A 20382-nucleotide genomic window follows, 5' to 3' on the forward strand; every position below is an offset into this window, starting at 1 on the left:
TTTTGCATACTGAAGTATGTATTGTTACAATCAAGCAAGGTTGTTGAACTTGATGGTTAATTTGTGTAATAACATATTTGTGAATTGTTTTTGGAATACTTAAATTTGGGTTAAACAATTAAGAGTAGTAAATTGTTTATCTTTGATAGCAGTCGTGACCGACTTAATTAAGAAATTTATTGTTGAGTAAGAGCTGAGTAATTCGTAATCAGTTTTATTTCGCGTGTAATCATTTTTGTTGTTCGCATTGAAATATTCATTTATTTGGTTTAATTAAAACCAGACGGGGAGTGTTCTGTAACAGATAGTTACAGTTCCAAGTTTGTGCTGCAGTTTAATAAGGGGAACAACTCTGTATTGACTGTCGCTTCGTTCGTGCCATGATTTACTCTGCTTGTTCTGTATTTGGGAGCTCTTTCTTGAGGAGGTAAATTTGTCGTCCATATTTACCGCGTGAAGAAAACATGCAAACAAAATTGTTTTGAGCTTTGGCTTTTTACTTGGTCATTTGTGGCCCATAGGGTAGGTTTTGTCCATCACATAATACCTTTTGATATATATATTAAGCACCTTTTACGGTTTTGCGATAATACCATGCATTTCTTTGTATTTTGCGAGTCGAACCACTTTGTAAGTAGTTTTCGTGAAACCTGTTTGCAAGCTACTTTTGCAGTTTTTGGCACGTACCTTCTTGATGTATAGCTTAAGTAAGCTCTGTTACTCACTCTTGTCTCATATTTTGATTATTGTTTGTTATTTGTTTAGGAAATTGCTTATGTGAAATGTTGTGTTAACTGAATCTTGAACATTGGTTTGGTTCTATTTTCAGTTATTCACGATCGAACGAATGAGTAGAATAAAAGATAGCTGCCGCACTCTAGTTGTTTCTCGTGCCACAGTACAGAACTCGTGGAGAGCAGTTTGTGTTATTACTAATATTTAGAATTCCAAAGAATGGGAAAGCACCATGGAAATTAGCAGGTAATTTAGGAATTTGTGAATAAAAGTTTTAGTCTTTTTGTCGATTGGTTTAGAGGAAGCAACACGAACTCAACCACGAAACCAGAACAATAAAGCTGTTTTTCAAGTTTTAAATTAACACACTTACATTTGGATTTCACAAATAAAAGGATGCTTATCTGCACAACTGATATCTCCCCATTCGTAATCGCTACTCGGATACTGTAGAAGCAGGCAGTCCTGGGCGTCACCAACGTTGTTCGGCTGCCCGGCATGCCAGTTTGTGTAGTTGAGACTGTAGGGGTAGCCTGTATCTGTCCACTTGAAGCCGCCCTCCGTCCGCTCGTCATTCCCACTGGTGTACCATCCATGTTGGCCAGCGGTTGTGTACGCTGTTAAAGAATGAAGGACGTTGTTTCATTTCAATACAGGGCAAAACAAAGAAGCTAAAGTTTGTCAGTTATTTAGGATTCGTTTACTAGTCGTTGATCTAACTCGAACACGCTCGGCTTTTTTACGCAATATCTTCAGTCGTAACAATTGGCAATATACCAATCAAGTTCGCCTGAGATGGCCGAGTAGATACAATTGTGTTTAGACTGTCAAGTAATACAGTGGTTGGTAATCGAGAGAAAGAGGGTTCTACAGAGATACATAATAACTAGATTATGAAATAGACAATCTAGAACATGCTCAGACATTATCCAACAAAAGTTTGCGGGAGATGGCTAATACTAATATGAAATTGACTGAGAGACCAGTAAGCCATTTTGATTAACAATTATTGCACAATTCTTACCGGCATTTGTCTGCATAACATCTACGAGGAACTGCTGCTCCAGTTTTGAGTTGATGCTGACGAGGTGGCCGTTGGGTGCTTCAGACTTACATGCGTCAACTGCCTCGTACCAGGAGCGAGGCTCGATGTGAAAGGAATAGCAAGATGTCATGTTCCCTTGAACCAACTTTCTGGATCCCGCTGGACAGTCGGGGATTGCTGGAATATATAAACATGTATATATAAACAGTTCGTTTGTCAGGGACAATTTAAAAAAAAAACTGACTACCGGTACTGTGGTGTAGAAAATTAATAACTGACATTATAGAGATATTGTCAACAATCTGATCAAAACCCCCAATATCGTACTTTCCGTGAGCATAGAGGACGACATCTGAAGGTGAGTTCATTCAAGTTTACTGAGATAGGTATTGTCACAAACCATCATTGTTCCAGACTAAATATTCCTTGTACTCTCCAAGTTACTGTAAACCCTTTATGTATAATTGAATATACATTGACATAGAAGTTCACATCGAGGGGTGAAAGCGAAAAGGTTCTATCTTCTTCTTTATTTAATGTCACTTACAAATGTAAAACCTTTTCGCATTGCACCCCTCGATTTGGACAATTTGAATGGGTAAGCTTGGGGGACCATCGGTTCTGGATCCAATAGTGTATTCATGTGTCTTAAACGTTCAGCACGTTGGATCAGAGACAAACCTCATTCGGAACAAACCGTATGTTATATAGAGAAATATTCTTTGAGCTTGCCGGAGATGGCCAATTAGTTACGGTTAAGACAAACCTGAGCAGGAGGTGTTGTAAATGTAAACATCGTCAAACGAAATGAAACCACGTTCGTCGTGTTCTTCGCGGTGTGGTCTGTATGGGTACGTATATAATAGGAACTTGTGGTCCCCTCAAACACGATCTGAATAGTGGAGGTAGAAACACAAACCTGAGCATGAGGTGTTGTAGATGTACACATCGTCAAAGGAGATGAAGCCACGTGTATCTTGGTTGCTTTGGTGTGAACTGTGTGAATATGTGTAGTAAGAACTTGTGGTCCCCTCAAACACGAGCTGAATAGTGGAGGTAGAAACACAAACCTGAGCATGAGGTGTTGTAGATGTACACATCGTCAAAGGAGATGAAGCCACGTGTATCTTGGTTGCTTTGGTGTGAACTGTGTGAATATGTGTAGTAAGAACTTGTGGTCCCCTCAAACACGAGCTGAATAGCGGAGGTAGAAACGAACCTGAGCATGAGGTGTTTTAGACACACATCGTCGAAGGAGATGAAGCCACGTGTATCTTGGTTGCTTTGGTGTGAACTGTGTAGATATGTGTAGTAAGAACTTGTGGTCCCCTCAAACACGAGCTGAATAGCGGAGGTAGAAACAAACCTGAACATGAGGTGTTGTAGATGTACACATCGTCAAAGGAGATGAAGCCACGTGTATCTTGGTTGCTTTGGTGTGAACTGTGTAGATATGTGTAGTAAGAACTTGTGGTCCCCTCAAACACGAGCTGAATAGCGGAGGTAGAAACAAACCTGAACATGAGGTGTTATAGATGTACACATCGTCAAAGGAGATGAAGCCACGTGTATCTTGGTTGCTTTGGTGTGAACTGTGTAGATATGTGTAGTAAGAACTTGTGGTCCCCTCAAACACGAGCTGAATAGCGGAGGTAGAAACAAACCTGAACATGAGGTGTTATAGATGTACACATCGTCAAAGGAGATGAAGCCACGTGTATCTTGGTTGCTTTGGTGTGAACTGTGTAGATATGTGTAGTAAGAACTTGTGGTCCCCTCAAACACGATCTGAATAGCGGAGGTAGAAACAAACCTGAGCATGAGGTGTTGTAGATGTACACATCGTCAAAGGAGATGAAGCCACGTGTATCTTGGTTGCTTTGGTGTGAACTGTGTAGATATGTGTAGTAAGAACTTGTGGTCCCCTCAAACACGAGCTGAATAGCGGAGGTAGAAACAAACCTGAACATGAGGTGTTGTAGATGTACACATCGTCAAAGGAGATGAAGCCACGTGTATCTTGGTTGCTTTGGTGTGAACTGTGTAGATATGTGTAGTAAGAACTTGTGGTCCCCTCAAACACGAGCTGAATAGCGGAGGTAGAAACAAACCTGAACATGAGGTGTTATAGATGTACACATCGTCAAAGGAGATGAAGCCACGTGTATCTTGGTTGCTTTGGTGTGAACTGTGTAGATATGTGTAGTAAGAACTTGTGGTCCCCTCAAACACGAGCTGAATAGCGGAGGTAGAAACAAACCTGAACATGAGGTGTTATAGATGTACACATCGTCAAAGGAGATGAAGCCACGTGTATCTTGGTTGCTTTGGTGTGAACTGTGTAGATATGTGTAGTAAGAACTTGTGGTCCCCTCAAACACGAGCTGAATAGCGGAGGTAGAAACAAACCTGAACATGAGGTGTTATAGATGTACACATCGTCAAAGGAGATGAAGCCACGTGTATCTTGGTTGCTTTGGTGTGAACTGTGTGGATATGTGTAGTAGGAACTTGTGGTCCCCTCAAACACGATCTGAATAGTGAACGTGAATTATGAAAGCCCTCATTCTCATCAACCAGTTTACTATGTATACACATATAAAACTAATGGATGAGAATGACGTTGGTGGGTGTTAAAGCACCGGTGGTTCTCTGTTGATATGGCAATGATGTAGATGATTATAAACTGGAAAATGTCTGACATGCAATAAATTCGAATGATTATGATTATGATACTTCAAGCCATTTTCCCTCCATAGTATTGGTAATGGACTGTTGTAAATTTCTTTCTATAAGGCCGGTTTCAGTATAGAAGCCACAATAAACACTATTCCTAGCCATTTTGTAATAACAGTTGTTTTAATGTTTATTTATTTTTTCACATTTAGTGTCGATATCTTCACAATTCTAGGTGGCCACATTTATCATACCTTAAAAGGTTGAGAAGTATACTCTGAGTCCAGGGAAACTTGGGCCATATGCCAATATCTGTCTTCCTGTCCGGTCTTCGTGTATACCGGGTATCCGTCGCCGCCACCGACCTGTGCAAAAAGCAAACACACGAGATTGTGTTCGAGACATAATTTTACCGAAATTCCATGACATCCAAACCAGGATATATTTAAAATAACATACACCATTATGACTAATTAGTTTTAAAAAATATTTGCCGTTGAATGACTCGCGAAGTTATGAAAGTTAAGCCTAGGGACAGTACTTTGAAGAATCTTCATGATTTATGCAATAGTTCACTTAGCTTGGTCTCAATTTTAACTGAGTGATACAACTTTCACGTTATAATAATAACAATTAATAATTATTATTATTATTATCAATTTTAGAACTACATGTACTTTTTCTGCATCCGAGGCTCTTCGTATGGTGAAGGTGGCCGAGGTGTTCCGATTGCCAATCACCATTTATTTTTAAACTTATACGAACATCATATTAGCAACGTTATTATTACCACCGTGGCCCTTATTTCTGGAAACATCTTAAGTCCCTTATAACAGGGTTTAGCTAACCTCAACTTATTTGTTTTGTTATATTTGTTTGTGTAATATTCTCAATGTGAGGAGTTTTTAGAAATTGTCTTTATGATGATCACGATGTTATGCCTTTTTTCTTCAAGAACATTTTGTTTAATAAATCAGGTTAAAGTAAGTTATCTGGCCTATGATAATTCGAGCAATTTGGCCCTGTAGATTTTATGTTCACATATTTCATTTTCTATATTAACCTGCGCATAAACTTTAAGCGTTCCGATATCAACACCAATCATTGTGTACCAGAACCGAACACAATACTCGTTAGCTGCCGGAAGTTGTGGTGTAGTTATTCGCGCCTTTCTCTGGGGCACGTGTGATGAGGATGAGGACTTATAGTAGGGTTTCAGGGTCGGGTCGATGTACATGTAGTGTCCTTGCAAATGAAGGGAAAATTTTATTATTCAGACTTCTTGAAACTTTTAAACATAGAAATTTAAATGCAGATTGAAATGCGAGTTCTTCATTATTGTTTTCTAATGTGTATCTAACTACAGCTGACATTTAATAGATAGATAAGAATTTAACACCAGATGCCGTTTGAAATTAATACCATTTGGGGAGCCGTATGTATGGTCTTCGACAGGCCCGGAGTACACATCCTGCCTTCCCGTGCCTCTGTGCCAGCATTCTACAGTACTGCTTGTGCACGTGTCCATTGTGTAGTTACAGTTGTGTAGGTCCTCAAACCCACAGTAGTGCGTCACATAACCCCCATACAAAACTGAAACAATAAAAGCGTTCATTCGAAATGACATACAGTACAGGGGAGTCACACATTTTTACTTCGTTCTGGTCATTCCAAATTGTATTATTATGTGTATAAACATACACATTTAAAGGGACTCGGTCACGTTTTATAGGGTCAGACATCGAATAAATTCGCTCGTGTGAAATGTGAACACAATGCTTAAATAACAATAATAAAACAGCATCATAAGTTCAAAATAAAAATGTTTTAATCATTTACTGAATGTTACAAAGTGCTTTATTATCCGAAAAGCCAAGGTATTGAAAATAGTTAATAGTAAATATTAAAATTACACTCGAATTCAAAATCAATAAATAAATTTGTATACCAAACATAATTTTTGAGTGATAAACCTTTAACTACTTACTAAATAATGCATTTATGGAAAATATTAATTACTGATAACAGATTGTAGCCGTGCACTTGATAGCAGAAAGCGCAAAAATATTAAATGATTGATGAATGCTAAAAGATTTACTGTGGTCTACTATAGTCTCATAAGGTAGAAATACCGTGTTTCTTTCAAATTAAACTCGGTATCCTCCATAAGAACCATTTTTTTGGACATTTATTCATCCTTTTTGGTTAACCATATATGGGAGTAAGAGTGCATCTTAAATCAATGCTTTGGTTATGTTTAATTGGAAATCTACCAGTTGCAGTTCGGTGTATGTTCATAAAATAAAGTAAAATAACTTATTATAACCCGATAACATAAAGTTTAAAACGTGCTGCCAACATTAAATCTGTGAAAGGGCTACTTTAATACAATGATGTTTTTTTCAGTAAAGTCCTGAGAGCTGTTATGAAACTTTCCTCCGGGACACCCACATGAGACCCTCGCGTACATTGTGCCAACGAGAGTGATTTAAATTAGGCTTTAATAACTTCCAGTTTCCATCAAACGAGTGAGATTGGTTTGAAGGCCGAGGGAGGGGCGTGGGGGGTTGTTGAGCTGATGGGGGGGGGGCGTCGGTTGAATTGCCAACTCGTCAATTTATCTGGGATAAGCTACTTCAAGAAAACGCTCTCCAATGGTGCAGCTTAAGAAAATGTGTGTGATTGAAAAACATGCAAATTTCGCTTGGCAGACGATATACAACAAAATATACAAAAGGGATTCGCATAAAAAATGTTTAGATTTAACAACTATTACCTGGTGTGTTGGTCTTTTGTGAATCTAGGAGGTTAAGTTGCGTCTGACAAGTGGTCAGTTTATCGCTAGTGGACAGCAATTCAGTCCTTAGTCTGTCCGTCTCTATCGTCATGGAGGAAACCATATTCGCCAACTCAACCTGATCGTTGAAATTATTGTTTACAGCAATTGTATTCCACCCCCCCCCCCACCACCCCCCGATGTTTTATATAATTGTAATGGATTCAAGTCAAGGATTCAGCCATTGAAACATACCGTTCAGGACTGGACTAGTGTTAATAGTGTTTTCTATGGTAAGGATGCATTGAAAACTGCTTTGAAGTCGTCTATTGTGTATGAATGCCCAAGTTACATTTCTCTCATTTAGAAGTAAACTTTATAATCATTATTTCCCTTTTTACGAAAGTCAGAAATGAAGCAATTGAACCTATAGGGACAAGGTCATCTGCTGAAAGGCCTAGTTTAAGGAATGTTTGGCATGACATTCCTCTGCTGTGCATTACCTGCTAATTGCACTGGTGTCACAAGTAGGGGCCAATGTCGAGTTTATTTGGTTATTAGCTCAGGGCCATTATTTAGGGTCCAATTCTATAATAAAACCTCAAAAAAAGCACAGCAGGATATTCAGGTTGGAGATCTGATAAGACAATTAAGTATTTAGATTAAGTTCAATACACATACATTATGTACAATACACGGTTGTTGTTGTTGTTGTTGTTTTTTTTTTTTTTTGGGGGGGGGGGGAGGTCATGTTAACAGGAACACTGGTCACTAAAAACAAACAAGAGACAACCACCATCATTTTTATGTTTCCAGCTTTATTTATGCTTGTATTATATGGTTGTGTTTAGAAGAAAGTACCTTTTATATACTGTTAAAGATGCACTCTCACAGATTGAAAGTTTTGACAACTTGGAACGAGCCAATTTTTGCAATTATGCATGGAAACCAGTTAGACTGCTGACAAAACATTGATAGCAGATTTTTGTATTTAAGTTCAAAAATGGATGTTTTATGCATTTTTCTTAAACCGCCATAAAACATTTATTTTCGAACGGAAAATGAAAATCTGCGATCTGATCTTTTGTCAGCAATCTTTTATCATTCGTTTGCAGATATTTACGCAAAAATTTGCTCTTTCCAAGACAAAAAATTAAAAAAAAGTTGTAAAAGCGGTTTATCTGTGAGAGTGCAGCTTTAATACGAATTTTGATTCTGCATACAGTCGAATAGTGCAGCCGTTTTAAAAGTATAATTTCATTGTTTCAATATATTCCATTTTAGGGTTTGGGAATCATATATATCTTATCATATATGTAATACAATATGTCCTTCAATTGTTGACGGAGAGTTTTAGGACAGTGTTTAGTGTTTCGGTATTTTATTGGGAATAAATAGAATTTGATTAGTTTTGGTATTTACTATTGTTGTTTTGAAATGCGTAATATCCTCATTTTGAAAAGTTTTGAGACCTTTATAGAAAATTATCTTTTTAATTATCAAAATAAAATATTTTTACCTTACAAAGTCAAGTTTAAGAACTTAAAAGGCAAAACTAAATAAGAATACTTTAACTTGTCAAGCATAATATTTTCATCTTCATATCATCAACTGGGGCCATATAAAACGTACCTCACCTGGCTCTTGGTCAACAGCAGCTGATGCTGAGTAAGATCAGCCGTAAGGTTCTGTTTCTCCATCATCAGTAATGAGTTCTGTGCTTCCTTGCCAGATAGCTGTTGTTGGGTGGTATTCAATGACTGTGCTAGCTTGTTGAAGTTGGACTGTAGCGTGTTCATGTTGGTGTTCAAGGTGGCAATGTCATTGTTGAGAGCGTCAATGTCCTTGCAGGAGCAACTCTGAAAGTCAACGTGTCGAATAAAGCTTTAATAGCAACAAATAATTTACTTTCAAAATACAACTACAACTTGTTGAATATTCATGTCAGTTTAAATTAAAATAACTTAATTTGATTTTAGTCAGACAAAGAAGAAAAAAAGCTTGCATTCTTTGCATTTCGGTTTGAATAATTTAGCGGTTTTCATATACATGTAATATTTATAAAATGCACAGTGGGTTTGGAAATCATTTTGAAAACCTGAAATCCCGTTGTGGAACCACTACCACTGCCTGTTGTACTTGTATCCGTGGTCGCCCTCGATGATACTGAGTCGCATTGACCGGAATGTCCGAGTTTAACGTTGTACACGCACTGTCCGTTGAAGAAGCTACAACCTGGGTCGAACGTCTGCGATGTCACCGTGGATATCCATGCTGTTACGGTTAACACGAACAATCCCCGCATTGTAAAGCAATTTGTTTTCAATATGTGTAACCAAATCTTGTTTGATGTTGTTATTTCACAGCTGTCCCAATGTTCATAAATTGATATCGGACAATTCCACCACACGAAAGAGAAACTGATAAGAAATCTGAATTATTATGTTAAGTTTGGTTACGGATTTGAACTATGTCTATGCTGTGTTTCTCTTTGACTGATAGCAGTGTTGTCTTTAATATCTGCATGAAATTGAATTTTATGTATACAATTGACAGAAGTGTTGTGATACGGTCGTGTACCAATGTTATGACTGTATGCATGTATGCATATATTTATATGAAAAACTACAGAAACAAGCTCAATAGCCGAACGTTTAAACATAAACCCCGTTTTGTGGCGGGGGGGGGGGGGGGACAAACAGTCACACACCAGAAACATAGAAGAAAAGCACAAACCTTCACAAACATCTCGAATTGCGTTGCTCGGTTCATATGATAATATTAATAATAAAATTAATAATAATAATAATACTAATAATAATAATATCATTGAACACATTTTGTCATAACATATAGTTTCATTAACAGAATATCCAAAAGGCCATGGCCTATGTGGACAAAAACATAAATTTAAAATGTGTACAGATGATTCAATGCACACATCGTACAAATTAAACAATCGAAATACAATGTTAAATAAATAAATTTTTCATCACATTTTGAAAGTAATTATTTGTAATAATTATTTTTTAACTTATGAAAAAATTCTTACCTGTCGTGTAAATATAGCGTTTCAAGTTTATTGGCAATATCGGCAATACATAAGACTTTGGCCATGAACATACACATAGGATGAGATGTACATAAAATGAAAAGGTGACAAATACAATATAAACTAAACAAAAAAACAAAACATTTCACACATACATAGTAAAGAGAACACAATAATAAGTTTCTTTATTGTACTTTCTATAAACCATGAAGCAACTGCATCAATGCTGACCGAACGTCGTTGAAAAGCATTGTAAATGTATTTAGATACATGTCTTATATTGTTTGTGTTTTTTGAAGACATTAAAACCCTATATTTATTCAAGGTATTCCATGAACTGGAAATATTGAATTGTAGACGTTAATCATAATAAAAAGGACAAGCAAGCAAAAAGTGAAATTCAGACTCAACCATATTAGTATTGCATAGTTTACATTTTCTTTCTAAACGTGCAACATTAGTGAACCTTCCAACTTCAATTTCAAGAGAATGAGAAAATAGCCCAATCTATATAAATATATACAGCCGAAGAATCCATGGTGATGACATCATATTTACATATTACACTTATTACACTTTATTTACATTAAGTGCATATTTATGGTAAAAAGACAATCTAATATACATGTATATTGAAAGATGAAAATGTCTTGACTTTTAAACTATCTTGCTAATGTATATTTGAAATCAAGGGTAAATTCATTAAATATAAGTTTATATACATGATCGCTAGATCAGTCGATATTCTGTTTATTAATTAAAATCCGTAAATCCATATAGTAGATCACATATACAAAACAAAAGAATTTCATATATTTTCACACACCTCTAATTAAAAGGCTCTTATTAACGAAAAAGTTTTTGTCGAACTATTTTTGTGTTTTAATATAGAAGTGCAAACCAAGTATGCATAAAAAGTTCGTTTATGTCAGGCAAAAATTACCACAAGATGTACACAGACACTAAATAAATAACTATATCAATTTGTGTTACACATATATGTGGATATATGATGAGAATGAAAACTGGGTGAACTAAACAATTCCCGTAATTATGAACACCACCTTTTTTGTTAGGGTATCTTTCTCATGAATTCACTATTAATGCAAGATATATTTTCTTATGGAGTTTTCTTTCATTTGTATTTCAACTTAACCCAATACTTAAAAACATGTTCGTACTACCAAATAAGATGAACCACAATTATTACAATTGTTTTAATTTACCGCAAACACGATTGTTTTTATGAAGGAACCCAGGTTTAATTTAAAAGAAAGGTACAGAAAACAGGTATTTTTACCTAATGAGACGAAAGTTTATCAATTCTATTCTTTTAGGGCCCACCAGTCGTTTAATATTTATGCATTTTAGCTATTATATACACGGTTTGCAATCTTGTTTAAATTATAAATATTTTCCATAAATGCATTATTAATAAGTAGTTCAAGGCTTATCACTCAATTTTATGTATGATTTTAAAAACGACCATCACGTTAACATTATTATGACATCTCACCATAAATAAAATCATTATGTGAACTTCCTTAACACCTAGTTATAAGCAAGTAAGTAAGTAAATTGTTTATTAAAGTCACATTTGTACATAGCATAATAGTATTTCAGAATGAATAGTTGTACATTTACACCCGGCCATGCATCGGGTCTCCTGTAATCGGCGGTATATGGAGCATAATTTCATATTAATCATAAGTTGTATGTTACAGTGCAGATATACAAACAATCAAGTACTTTTTTACATAGCATCAATGACTGGAATTAAGAAAAAATAATCAATCGAGTATAATGCAATTAATGCAAAATGATACATTTAAGTAATACATACATTGTATACAATGATTGTGTAAGAACTATTAAAAATAAATAAAGATGTTTTAGTGTACAATGTACATGTGATATCAACAGTGATTATATAGAGCAAATTTATCAACACAATATAAGAAGTTAAGAGAATAGGACGTTTCGTCTAAGCGTGTAAGCCTTTACAATATATTTCGCTAATTGTCTGACATGGTTTTACATTAACTGTGTAATTTTTCCTAAATCCAACAGATTAAAAAGTCATCATTGCACAAAAGCTGTCCAAAACAGGTGGTTCAAATAACATCGTACCTTTGACAGTTAAAAAAACAAAATAACATATGTTTTCAACTTCCTGGGAGTCGCATAGCCTACGTATTCTAGAGTCAACTGGTTCCCCTAAATAACGCCCAGTTTCAATACGCAATGAAAGTATTCCGGTTCTGAATTGAGCAAGCAATGAAAGTTCGCCTTTCTTCAGTCCAAACTTCAACTATCTTTCACAATTTAGTTCTTGTTTAAATTCACGATAAGTTCTTAGTTTTGGCATATCTGCAGGTAACTTATTGTTGAAAGTGTCAATTAATCAATTTTTTTTAAAAAAATGTAGAATTATTGTAAAACGTAGGGTGCTCGACGATGGGTATAACCCGATGGCGAGGGTAAATAAGCTCACCGCCCCCCCCCCCCCCCGAAATCCATTTTGATCATAATTTCTCCGCCAATTATATTAATATTTTGCAATATTGCATGTGTACTCCCGCTATGGTATTACCTTTAACAAATCTCCATTTCCACTGCCATAATTAAACATTGGGGTAAACTTTATCGAGCAATTACACTTATATCTAACATTAATTTCGGTAAACGTATACACATACTTGTTTATTTTAAAAGTTGCCTTAAAAGCTTGACATGAACGTGCATTTTTGGTTTCTGAAAAAGACGGACCAGGAGTGAAACTATTACAAGCAAAATATACAATTGTGTATTTATTCGAGGGGAAGCATTCATTAGAAAAGTACAAGTTTAGCAAGTTTAATTGGCAAATAGGGATCTTCCCTTTGGCCATTTGCAAATGGTATAAACAGTAGAAACGTTGAAACGTATATACTATAAAGACAATAATAATGAAAATTATATAACACGAAATACCAATATGTTTAAATAAAGATGAAAAATAATAATGCGCATTTTACCTTTTAATTAAATTGATACACAAAACAGTTTATATAATACAATGGAATATGTTATGTAATGCTTCCTATTTAAATCTCCGTTTGCAGAACAGCAAAGAAGAAGGTCAAAATCGGGTTCACTGATACATTGTATGTACATAATTTACACAGATCCACGTGTTTGTTTCTCTTATAAAATATACCTCTCTAATATAACATTCCCAAATAATGTGAAGATAATCTTAATCGGGATTATTGGTGTCTTATTGTATATTACCAATGAAATCTAAATGTTTCTCGTACTTAAATTAACATTTTGACACTTTATAATACTGTTTTTAAATCAACATGGACATCAATAAAACGATTGCATTCTTTCAACGCTTGTCCAGTGTAACGAAACTTTATACCTAAAAACAAAATTCATTGATCATCTCAAAATTAACAACATTAATTGACATTCTAATTGCAACATTGTGTTTTTTTTTCTCTCTGAAATACACAGATAAGGGTTGACCCTGTTTAACCATAGAGTAACATCGAAAACTTAAGAATATGACATACAATCAGAATCCTTCTATACAGTATAACAGACAGACAGACAGACGGACGGACGGACGGACATTTTTATTAAGACTTATACAATGTACATCATCTACTTAAACATATATAAATTCATATATGCAATATTTTAATAAATATATTGCGTCATTTAAATCATACTGCAACTCATAAAAGATTACATTTAAGTTTAATCCAAAATGCTTTATAACAGTATAAAAGGGAGTATATAAACGGAAATAATAAGTTCATGAAACATATGAAAGTGCAATTTTTGTTGAAATGAATATATCTAAACCGAAGTTGCGATTCGTTATATGAGTAATCTGGTGTTCACAGCATTTGTTAGTTACTGAAAACAAGAAGTCAACAATATTTATTGAAGTTATGCCTCCATAGTTTGAAGCAAAAGAACGATGTGTTTTCTTTAAAAAAGGAGCTATGACGCCCCTTCAACAAAACAAGGGGTAAATTCGTTTGTCGTCTATGTACAAATAACTCCTTGGAGTCAATGAAAACATACGCAGCATAATTTTGCATATCTGGACTTTTGAGTATTTTTAAATTTGATACCGAAACTATTATTTTTCTGTGACTACGAGTGAAATAAAATACGACCTTACACTGAATTAAAAAAATGCATTTTATATAATGCATATACCGTGTTTTTTTTCAATATATTTTCCCGCTAGAGTAAATTTCTATGGCCTCATTGCGAAGTGAAGTCACTACGGCAAAATCGCTATGGCAAAGTTACCTCCTCTACGCGTGAGCAGTCCGTCCAATAAAAAAAAGTTCCACACTTTATGGAAATGGTTGTTGGAATTGAAATTATTATTAGATAAAACCCTACTTCCCATCAACGAAACCTATCATTTTTAACATTTATTGAGGCACAAATAATATATTTAAACAAAAGCATTTCGGAAATAAAAAAATGTATCGCGTAGAAATACAATTAAATGAAACTTGAGCATGCGACATGTTTGTACATTCAAAAACAATTTCAACAGATTTAAATTAACAATGATGGACTTATACAAATGTGTATTCGTAAAAGCAACGGAGGTCTCTGTTTAGTGTTTTTCGTAGTGTATAACTAGTCACAGTCGCTCTCAGACTCTGGATCTTACGTTATTTTTTCGGGGTGAATTCATGCTCAGTGCAGCCGAAGGATGTTTTGTTGTTGAGATAGCGAGTTAGTTTCATATCTATTAAAGTTGAATGTCACGTTCCCGTGTGTTTACGAAGACCCCAGAGGAAATGTCGAGGATGTCCCCGAAGATGCTTTTGAGACAGATGGGGCGCAGACTTTGAAAGGTTTTAAAAAGAACAAGAGCTGTCACAGTATGTGACGAATGCCCCCGAATGTGACATTGACCTACGAACAAGGTCAGTACATGAAAAGTTGATCTTGCCTTTACGTGTCAAATACATATGGCAAGTTATTCTAAATTGCCTCTGAACATAAAAAAATACCACCCATACTTGACAACCTACACTGTTATGTCCTTATATTCAGAATTCCCTTGTGGATAAACACTTAGTGTATCTTTCACCTCAGAGGTAGGGACATGGATCTTGCACACGACACGTCGTCTTGGTATGTGGAACACATGTAGCAAGTGATTTTAAAATCTGTCCATACAAGAGAAAGTCACAGCCCGGACACGACAACCTATACCCTATGTCCTTGTATGCAGCACTCCATTGTGAATAAACACTAAGTGTGACATTGACTTGGTATGTGGAACACATGCGGCAAGTTATTTTAAAATCTGTCCATACAAGGGAAAGTTACAGCCCGGACACGACAACCTATACTCTATGTCCTTATATGCAGCACTCCATTGTGAATAAACACTATGTGTGACCTTGACCTTTGAGGCAGGGACACGGGTCTTGCACGCGACACGTCGTCTTGGTATGAGGAACACATGTGCCAAGTTATTTTAAAATCTGTCCATACAAGAGAAAGTTACAGCCCGGACACGACAGCCTATACTCTATGTCCTTATATGCAGCACTCCATTGTGAATAAACACTACCCGTGACCTTGACCTTTGAGGTAGGGACACGGGTCTTGCAAGCGACACGTCGTCTTGGTATGTGGAACACATGTGGCAAGCTATTTTAAAATCTGTCCATACAAGAGAAAGTTACAGCCCGGACACGACAACCTATACTCTATGTCCTTATATGCAGCACTTCATTGTGAATAAACACTAAGTGTGACCTTGACCTTTGAGGTAGGGACACGGGTTTTGCACGCCACACGTCGTCTTGGTATGTGGAACACATGTGGCAAGTTATTTTAAAATCTGTCCATACAAGGGAAAGTTACAGAGCCGGACGGACGGACGGACGGACGGTGCGATTTTAATATGCCCACCTTCGGGGGCATAAAAATGAAATGTTGAACTGATGAATGTAAACTGATAATTGGTTAAATTCAAAATGCTTGTGCATACTTGAATGGGGTTAGAGTTTGTAGGAAGAAATGATCTATCAACTCTTTTACTAACACATGCGACCAAGTAAATATTCAACCGATACCTACCAAGCGGGTTAATTGTAACAGGATATTCCATGATATAGTTCATACATAAATTGGTAAGCTTGTTCTTTTTTAATAGTTTTAATCAATCAAATGTTTGTTTTATTAAAACTATTGCATAATTTGATTTTGACAATTCAATACGATTCGGGCAATGTGTATTTTACTGCACTACAGACGACAACAAACATGTACTTGTGACATACATGTACTTTTTACAAAGTCAAGGCTGGCAAATCTTATAAAATATGGAAAAAATAGTCCCGAGTTGTCTGTACAGAGTGGAATGAGCAAGGGTTATCATTTCACTCGAGCCAGAGTGAAATGATCAAGTTATCAATCGCTAATATTTTTCACTCTTTCACCGGTATGCATGTGGATGTGGTCACGTGATATGGCGGGTAATGGACGCGTTTTTTGAATCGGGATAAAAAAATTGTGTTTTTTTTGGTTATAATTCAACAATTGAGCTTGGATTTACTTTAAAACAAGTGAACTTAATTACATTTTATCATACGGATTAATACGGATTAAATATGTGTCTGATAAATAATGACTAAAAAGAGAAAAGATCGAAACAGCAGTGGGAATAATTCGGACAATAGGAACAAGTGTAAACAAACGAAACAGAGAGGCCCGTCTGATGGCTCTGACGATTGTTTTTCCATCAGCGAAATCTTGGGTAAGGCTTCGGCTTTTATTCCCGGATGTAAACAACTCAGAGCACAAGGACACTGTTGGTGAAGTATTCTGTGGGGCGGAAAACAGTAACAGCATGGCGGAAGGCAGCCGCGAACCCACCAACAAGGATCTGCTGGATTGTATGAAGGCCATGGGGGATAAGCTTTGTACTATGGAGAAAAAGCTGAACTCTTTAGACACTCTTGAAAAGAAGGTTTCTAGTTTTGAGAAGGAACTCAACAAGATGTGGGTAGCTATTGAGGACCGTATAAAATGTACAGACGCGAAGTTGGACGGCCTTGTAGACCGGATCAAGACGCACGACGTGGAGGCGGCGCTGATGACTGAGAGGGTCAGCAGGTTGGAAAAGCAGCGTGATGATCTACGGGATGACGTGGCATACTTAAAATCTCAATCTATTAGAAACAATTTAGTTTTTACTAACATCCCAGAGGATAATACTTCCGGGAACGAACCAGCCGATGTTACGGAATCCAAACTACGACAGCACCTACAAGAGAAGCTCAAGCTGGCGAAGGAGACGGCTGAGTCCATTCGCTTCGAGCGCATCCACCGTTCTCCAGGACATCCGGTACAAGGGCGAATTCGCAACGTCATTGCTAAATTCACGTTTTTTAAGGACAGGGAACTTGTACGTCGCGAGTGGAAGCAGTTGGCTGGCTCCGGTTGCCAAATGTATGAACAGTTTTCGCCGGAAGTGATGGACAAACGACGACGTTTAGTGCCCAAGATGAAGGACGCCAGGAAGGAGGGTAAGCGTGCGTGGATCATCTTTGACACCCTGTACGTGGACGGCAAGCCGGTGCGGACGTAGGGACACGACGGGGGTGAACTGTCAGTTCTCTCGTGGAACGTCCACGGTCTCACTAGGGACAAGAAGGAGAGCAGCGACTTTGTAAATATCTTAGATAAATATGACATTTGTTTTTTGTATGAATCATGGTGTGATTCTTCTAGCAATATTGAACTAAAGGGGTATAAATCGCATAATTTTTATCGTAAATTTCAGCATAGGAACGCTAAAAGAAATAGTGGGGGTATTGTTTTGTATTATAAAGATTGTTTAAGTGAGGGAATTGAAATTATTAGAAACCACTTTGACACAATTATATGGCTTAAATTTGACCACAATTTTTTTAACACAGTTGAGGATATATATTTATGTGGTGCATATATTTTGGGCGAAGATTCACCTATATATAACACTGTTAATGTTGATTTGTTTGATATTTTAGAACATGATTTGTCTTTATATGACAGTCTTGGTAGTGTATATGTATGTGGTGATTTTAATAGTAGAACGAGTAATAAAAAGGACTATGTAATACATGATAAATATAATTGTAATATTGACAGCCCTGATTATGACTTTGACTGTATCCCCGATAGGGCCTCTATCGACAAATCAAGTAATAGCCATGGGATAAAACTAATAGATATATGTAAAGGGTCAAGTATTCGTATTGTTAATGGTCGTATTGGTAACACTGATCAGTATACTTTTTTGTCACATAACGGTTGTTCAATGATTGATTATTTATTGTCAAGCGAGCGTAATTTCTCACAGATTAAAGAATTTACTATTAAATCTTTCAATGAATGGAGTGACCACGCTCCGTTACATATTTCATTGCTATGCAATACTATTGAACCTAATACTACAAAGTACTCAGAGCTTAAATTTAAATGGGATGTCTCTTTTCGGGAGCAATTTCGCTCCAGGATTATTTCTAATTTACCTGTTTTCAATAATATTTTTCATAATGTTGATTGCTCAAACAGAGATGCAGTTAACAATATGTTACATTCCTTCACAAACACTATTCAGAGTGTAGCTGAACCATTGTTTTCAAAAGAACGTTTTTATTCAGATCATGTATATTTTGAGAATTATACCCAAAACAATAAGAATTGGTTCGATCATGATTGTACTGTAGCACGTGATTTGTATTTAGATGCTCTTAGAATTTTTAATACTGATAGGTCAGATGCAAATAGATTGTTATTATGTAATGCGAAAAAACAGTACAAGAATACAGTTCGTAAGAGAAAGAATATTGATAATAGAAAGAGAATGGGAGATATTGAAAATTTGAGAAAGAGTAAGCCTAGAGAATTTTGGAAATATTTTAAGTCTAAAACTACAAACAAATCGAATAAAATTCCACTCGATAATTTTCGAGAATATTTCGCAAATCTCAGTACCTCTGCCTTTGGCAGCTTTAATCATGACGCAGAGGATTTTAATATTAATTATGATTTTAATGCACCAAATAATAGTTTTCCAGAACTTGACGAGGCAATATCTGTACAAGAAATAATAAATGCTACTAAGTCATTAAAACGTTGTAAAGCCTATGGTACTGATAATATGTTGAATGAATATTTTATTGAAACTATAGACATTTTAGCATCACATCTATGTGATTTGTTTAACAATATATTAAATTCGGGTTATTTTCCCGAACAATGGACTGAAGGGATTATAATCCCCTTACATAAAAAAGGATCATATTCTGATGTAAATAATTATAGGGGAATTACTTTAGTTAGTTGTTTATCGAAATTATTTACCACTGTTATAAATAAGCGTGTTGAAAAGTTTTGTGAACAACATGAAATTATTTCGGATGCCCAATTCGGATTCAGAAAAGGGCGCTCTACCACTGATGCTGTATTTATATTGTTATCTCTTATTCAAAATTATTTGTTTGAAAACAAAAGGCTTTATGTTATATATGTTGATATGATGAAATGTTTTGATACTATTTATAGAAATGCCCTATGGCTGAAAATGTATAAATGTGGAATACAGGGAAAAATACTTAGAATAGTGCGTGATATGTAAATGAAGGTTAAATCTTGTGTAAAATCGTTGTCATCATATTCTGAATACTTTAGCTATGCTGTCGGGTTGCGTCAGGGTGAAGTCATGTCCCCTTTGTTATTTTCTTTATTTGTGGAAGATATTGAATTGTATTTACAAAATGATATTAATTCAGGATTACAAATAGATGATATTGTCATAATTATGCTATTATTTGCTGATGATATGGCCATTGTAGGAAAATCTCCTGAAGAAATTCAAACCCATTTGGACAATTTGTCAAATTACTGTAATACCTGGGGATTAAAGGTGAATATTGATAAGACGAAAATCATGGTGTTTCGTAAAAGAGGCGGATTATTTCCCAATGAAAGATGGACTTACAATGGTCATGATATACAAGTTGTTGATGATTTTAATTATTTGGGTGTTGTTTTTAATTATACTGGAAATTT

At 35.8% G+C, this 20382-nt stretch overlaps 1 protein-coding gene across 1 annotated transcript; it reads right to left on the minus strand.

Moving 5' to 3' along the window:
- Positions 1 to 1104: 1104 nt before the first annotated feature.
- Positions 1105 to 9590, minus strand: LOC128236040 (MAM and LDL-receptor class A domain-containing protein 1-like). Its single transcript, XM_052950860.1, has 9 exons — positions 9331 to 9590; positions 8870 to 9091; positions 7233 to 7371; positions 5879 to 6049; positions 5520 to 5701; positions 4711 to 4821; positions 2851 to 2974; positions 1760 to 1957; positions 1105 to 1352 (listed from the first exon to the last, which is right to left on the minus strand). Exons 1-9 carry the CDS (start codon positions 9535 to 9537, stop codon positions 1105 to 1107), a joined length of 1602 nt encoding a protein of 533 aa, XP_052806820.1. The 5' UTR covers positions 9538 to 9590.
- Positions 9591 to 20382: the final 10792 nt, after the last annotated feature.

Source organism: Mya arenaria, chromosome 5, assembly GCF_026914265.1.
Source record: "Mya arenaria isolate MELC-2E11 chromosome 5, ASM2691426v1".
Lineage (NCBI taxonomy): Eukaryota > Metazoa > Mollusca > Bivalvia > Myida > Myidae > Mya > Mya arenaria.

Excerpts from the sequence above, each read along its gene's own strand:
- LOC128236040 (XM_052950860.1), bottom strand. The coding sequence starts at position 9,537 with ATGCGGGGATTGTTCGTGTTAACCGTAACAGCATGGATATCCACGGTG. Across the intron at positions 4,822-5,519 it reads CGCTTAAAGTTTATGCGCAG|GTCGGTGGCGGCGACGGATA; the intron begins GTTAATATAGAA and ends CTTTTTGCACAG. Across the intron at positions 1,353-1,759 it reads TGTTATGCAGACAAATGCCG|CGTACACAACCGCTGGCCAA; the intron begins GTAAGAATTGTG and ends ATTCTTTAACAG.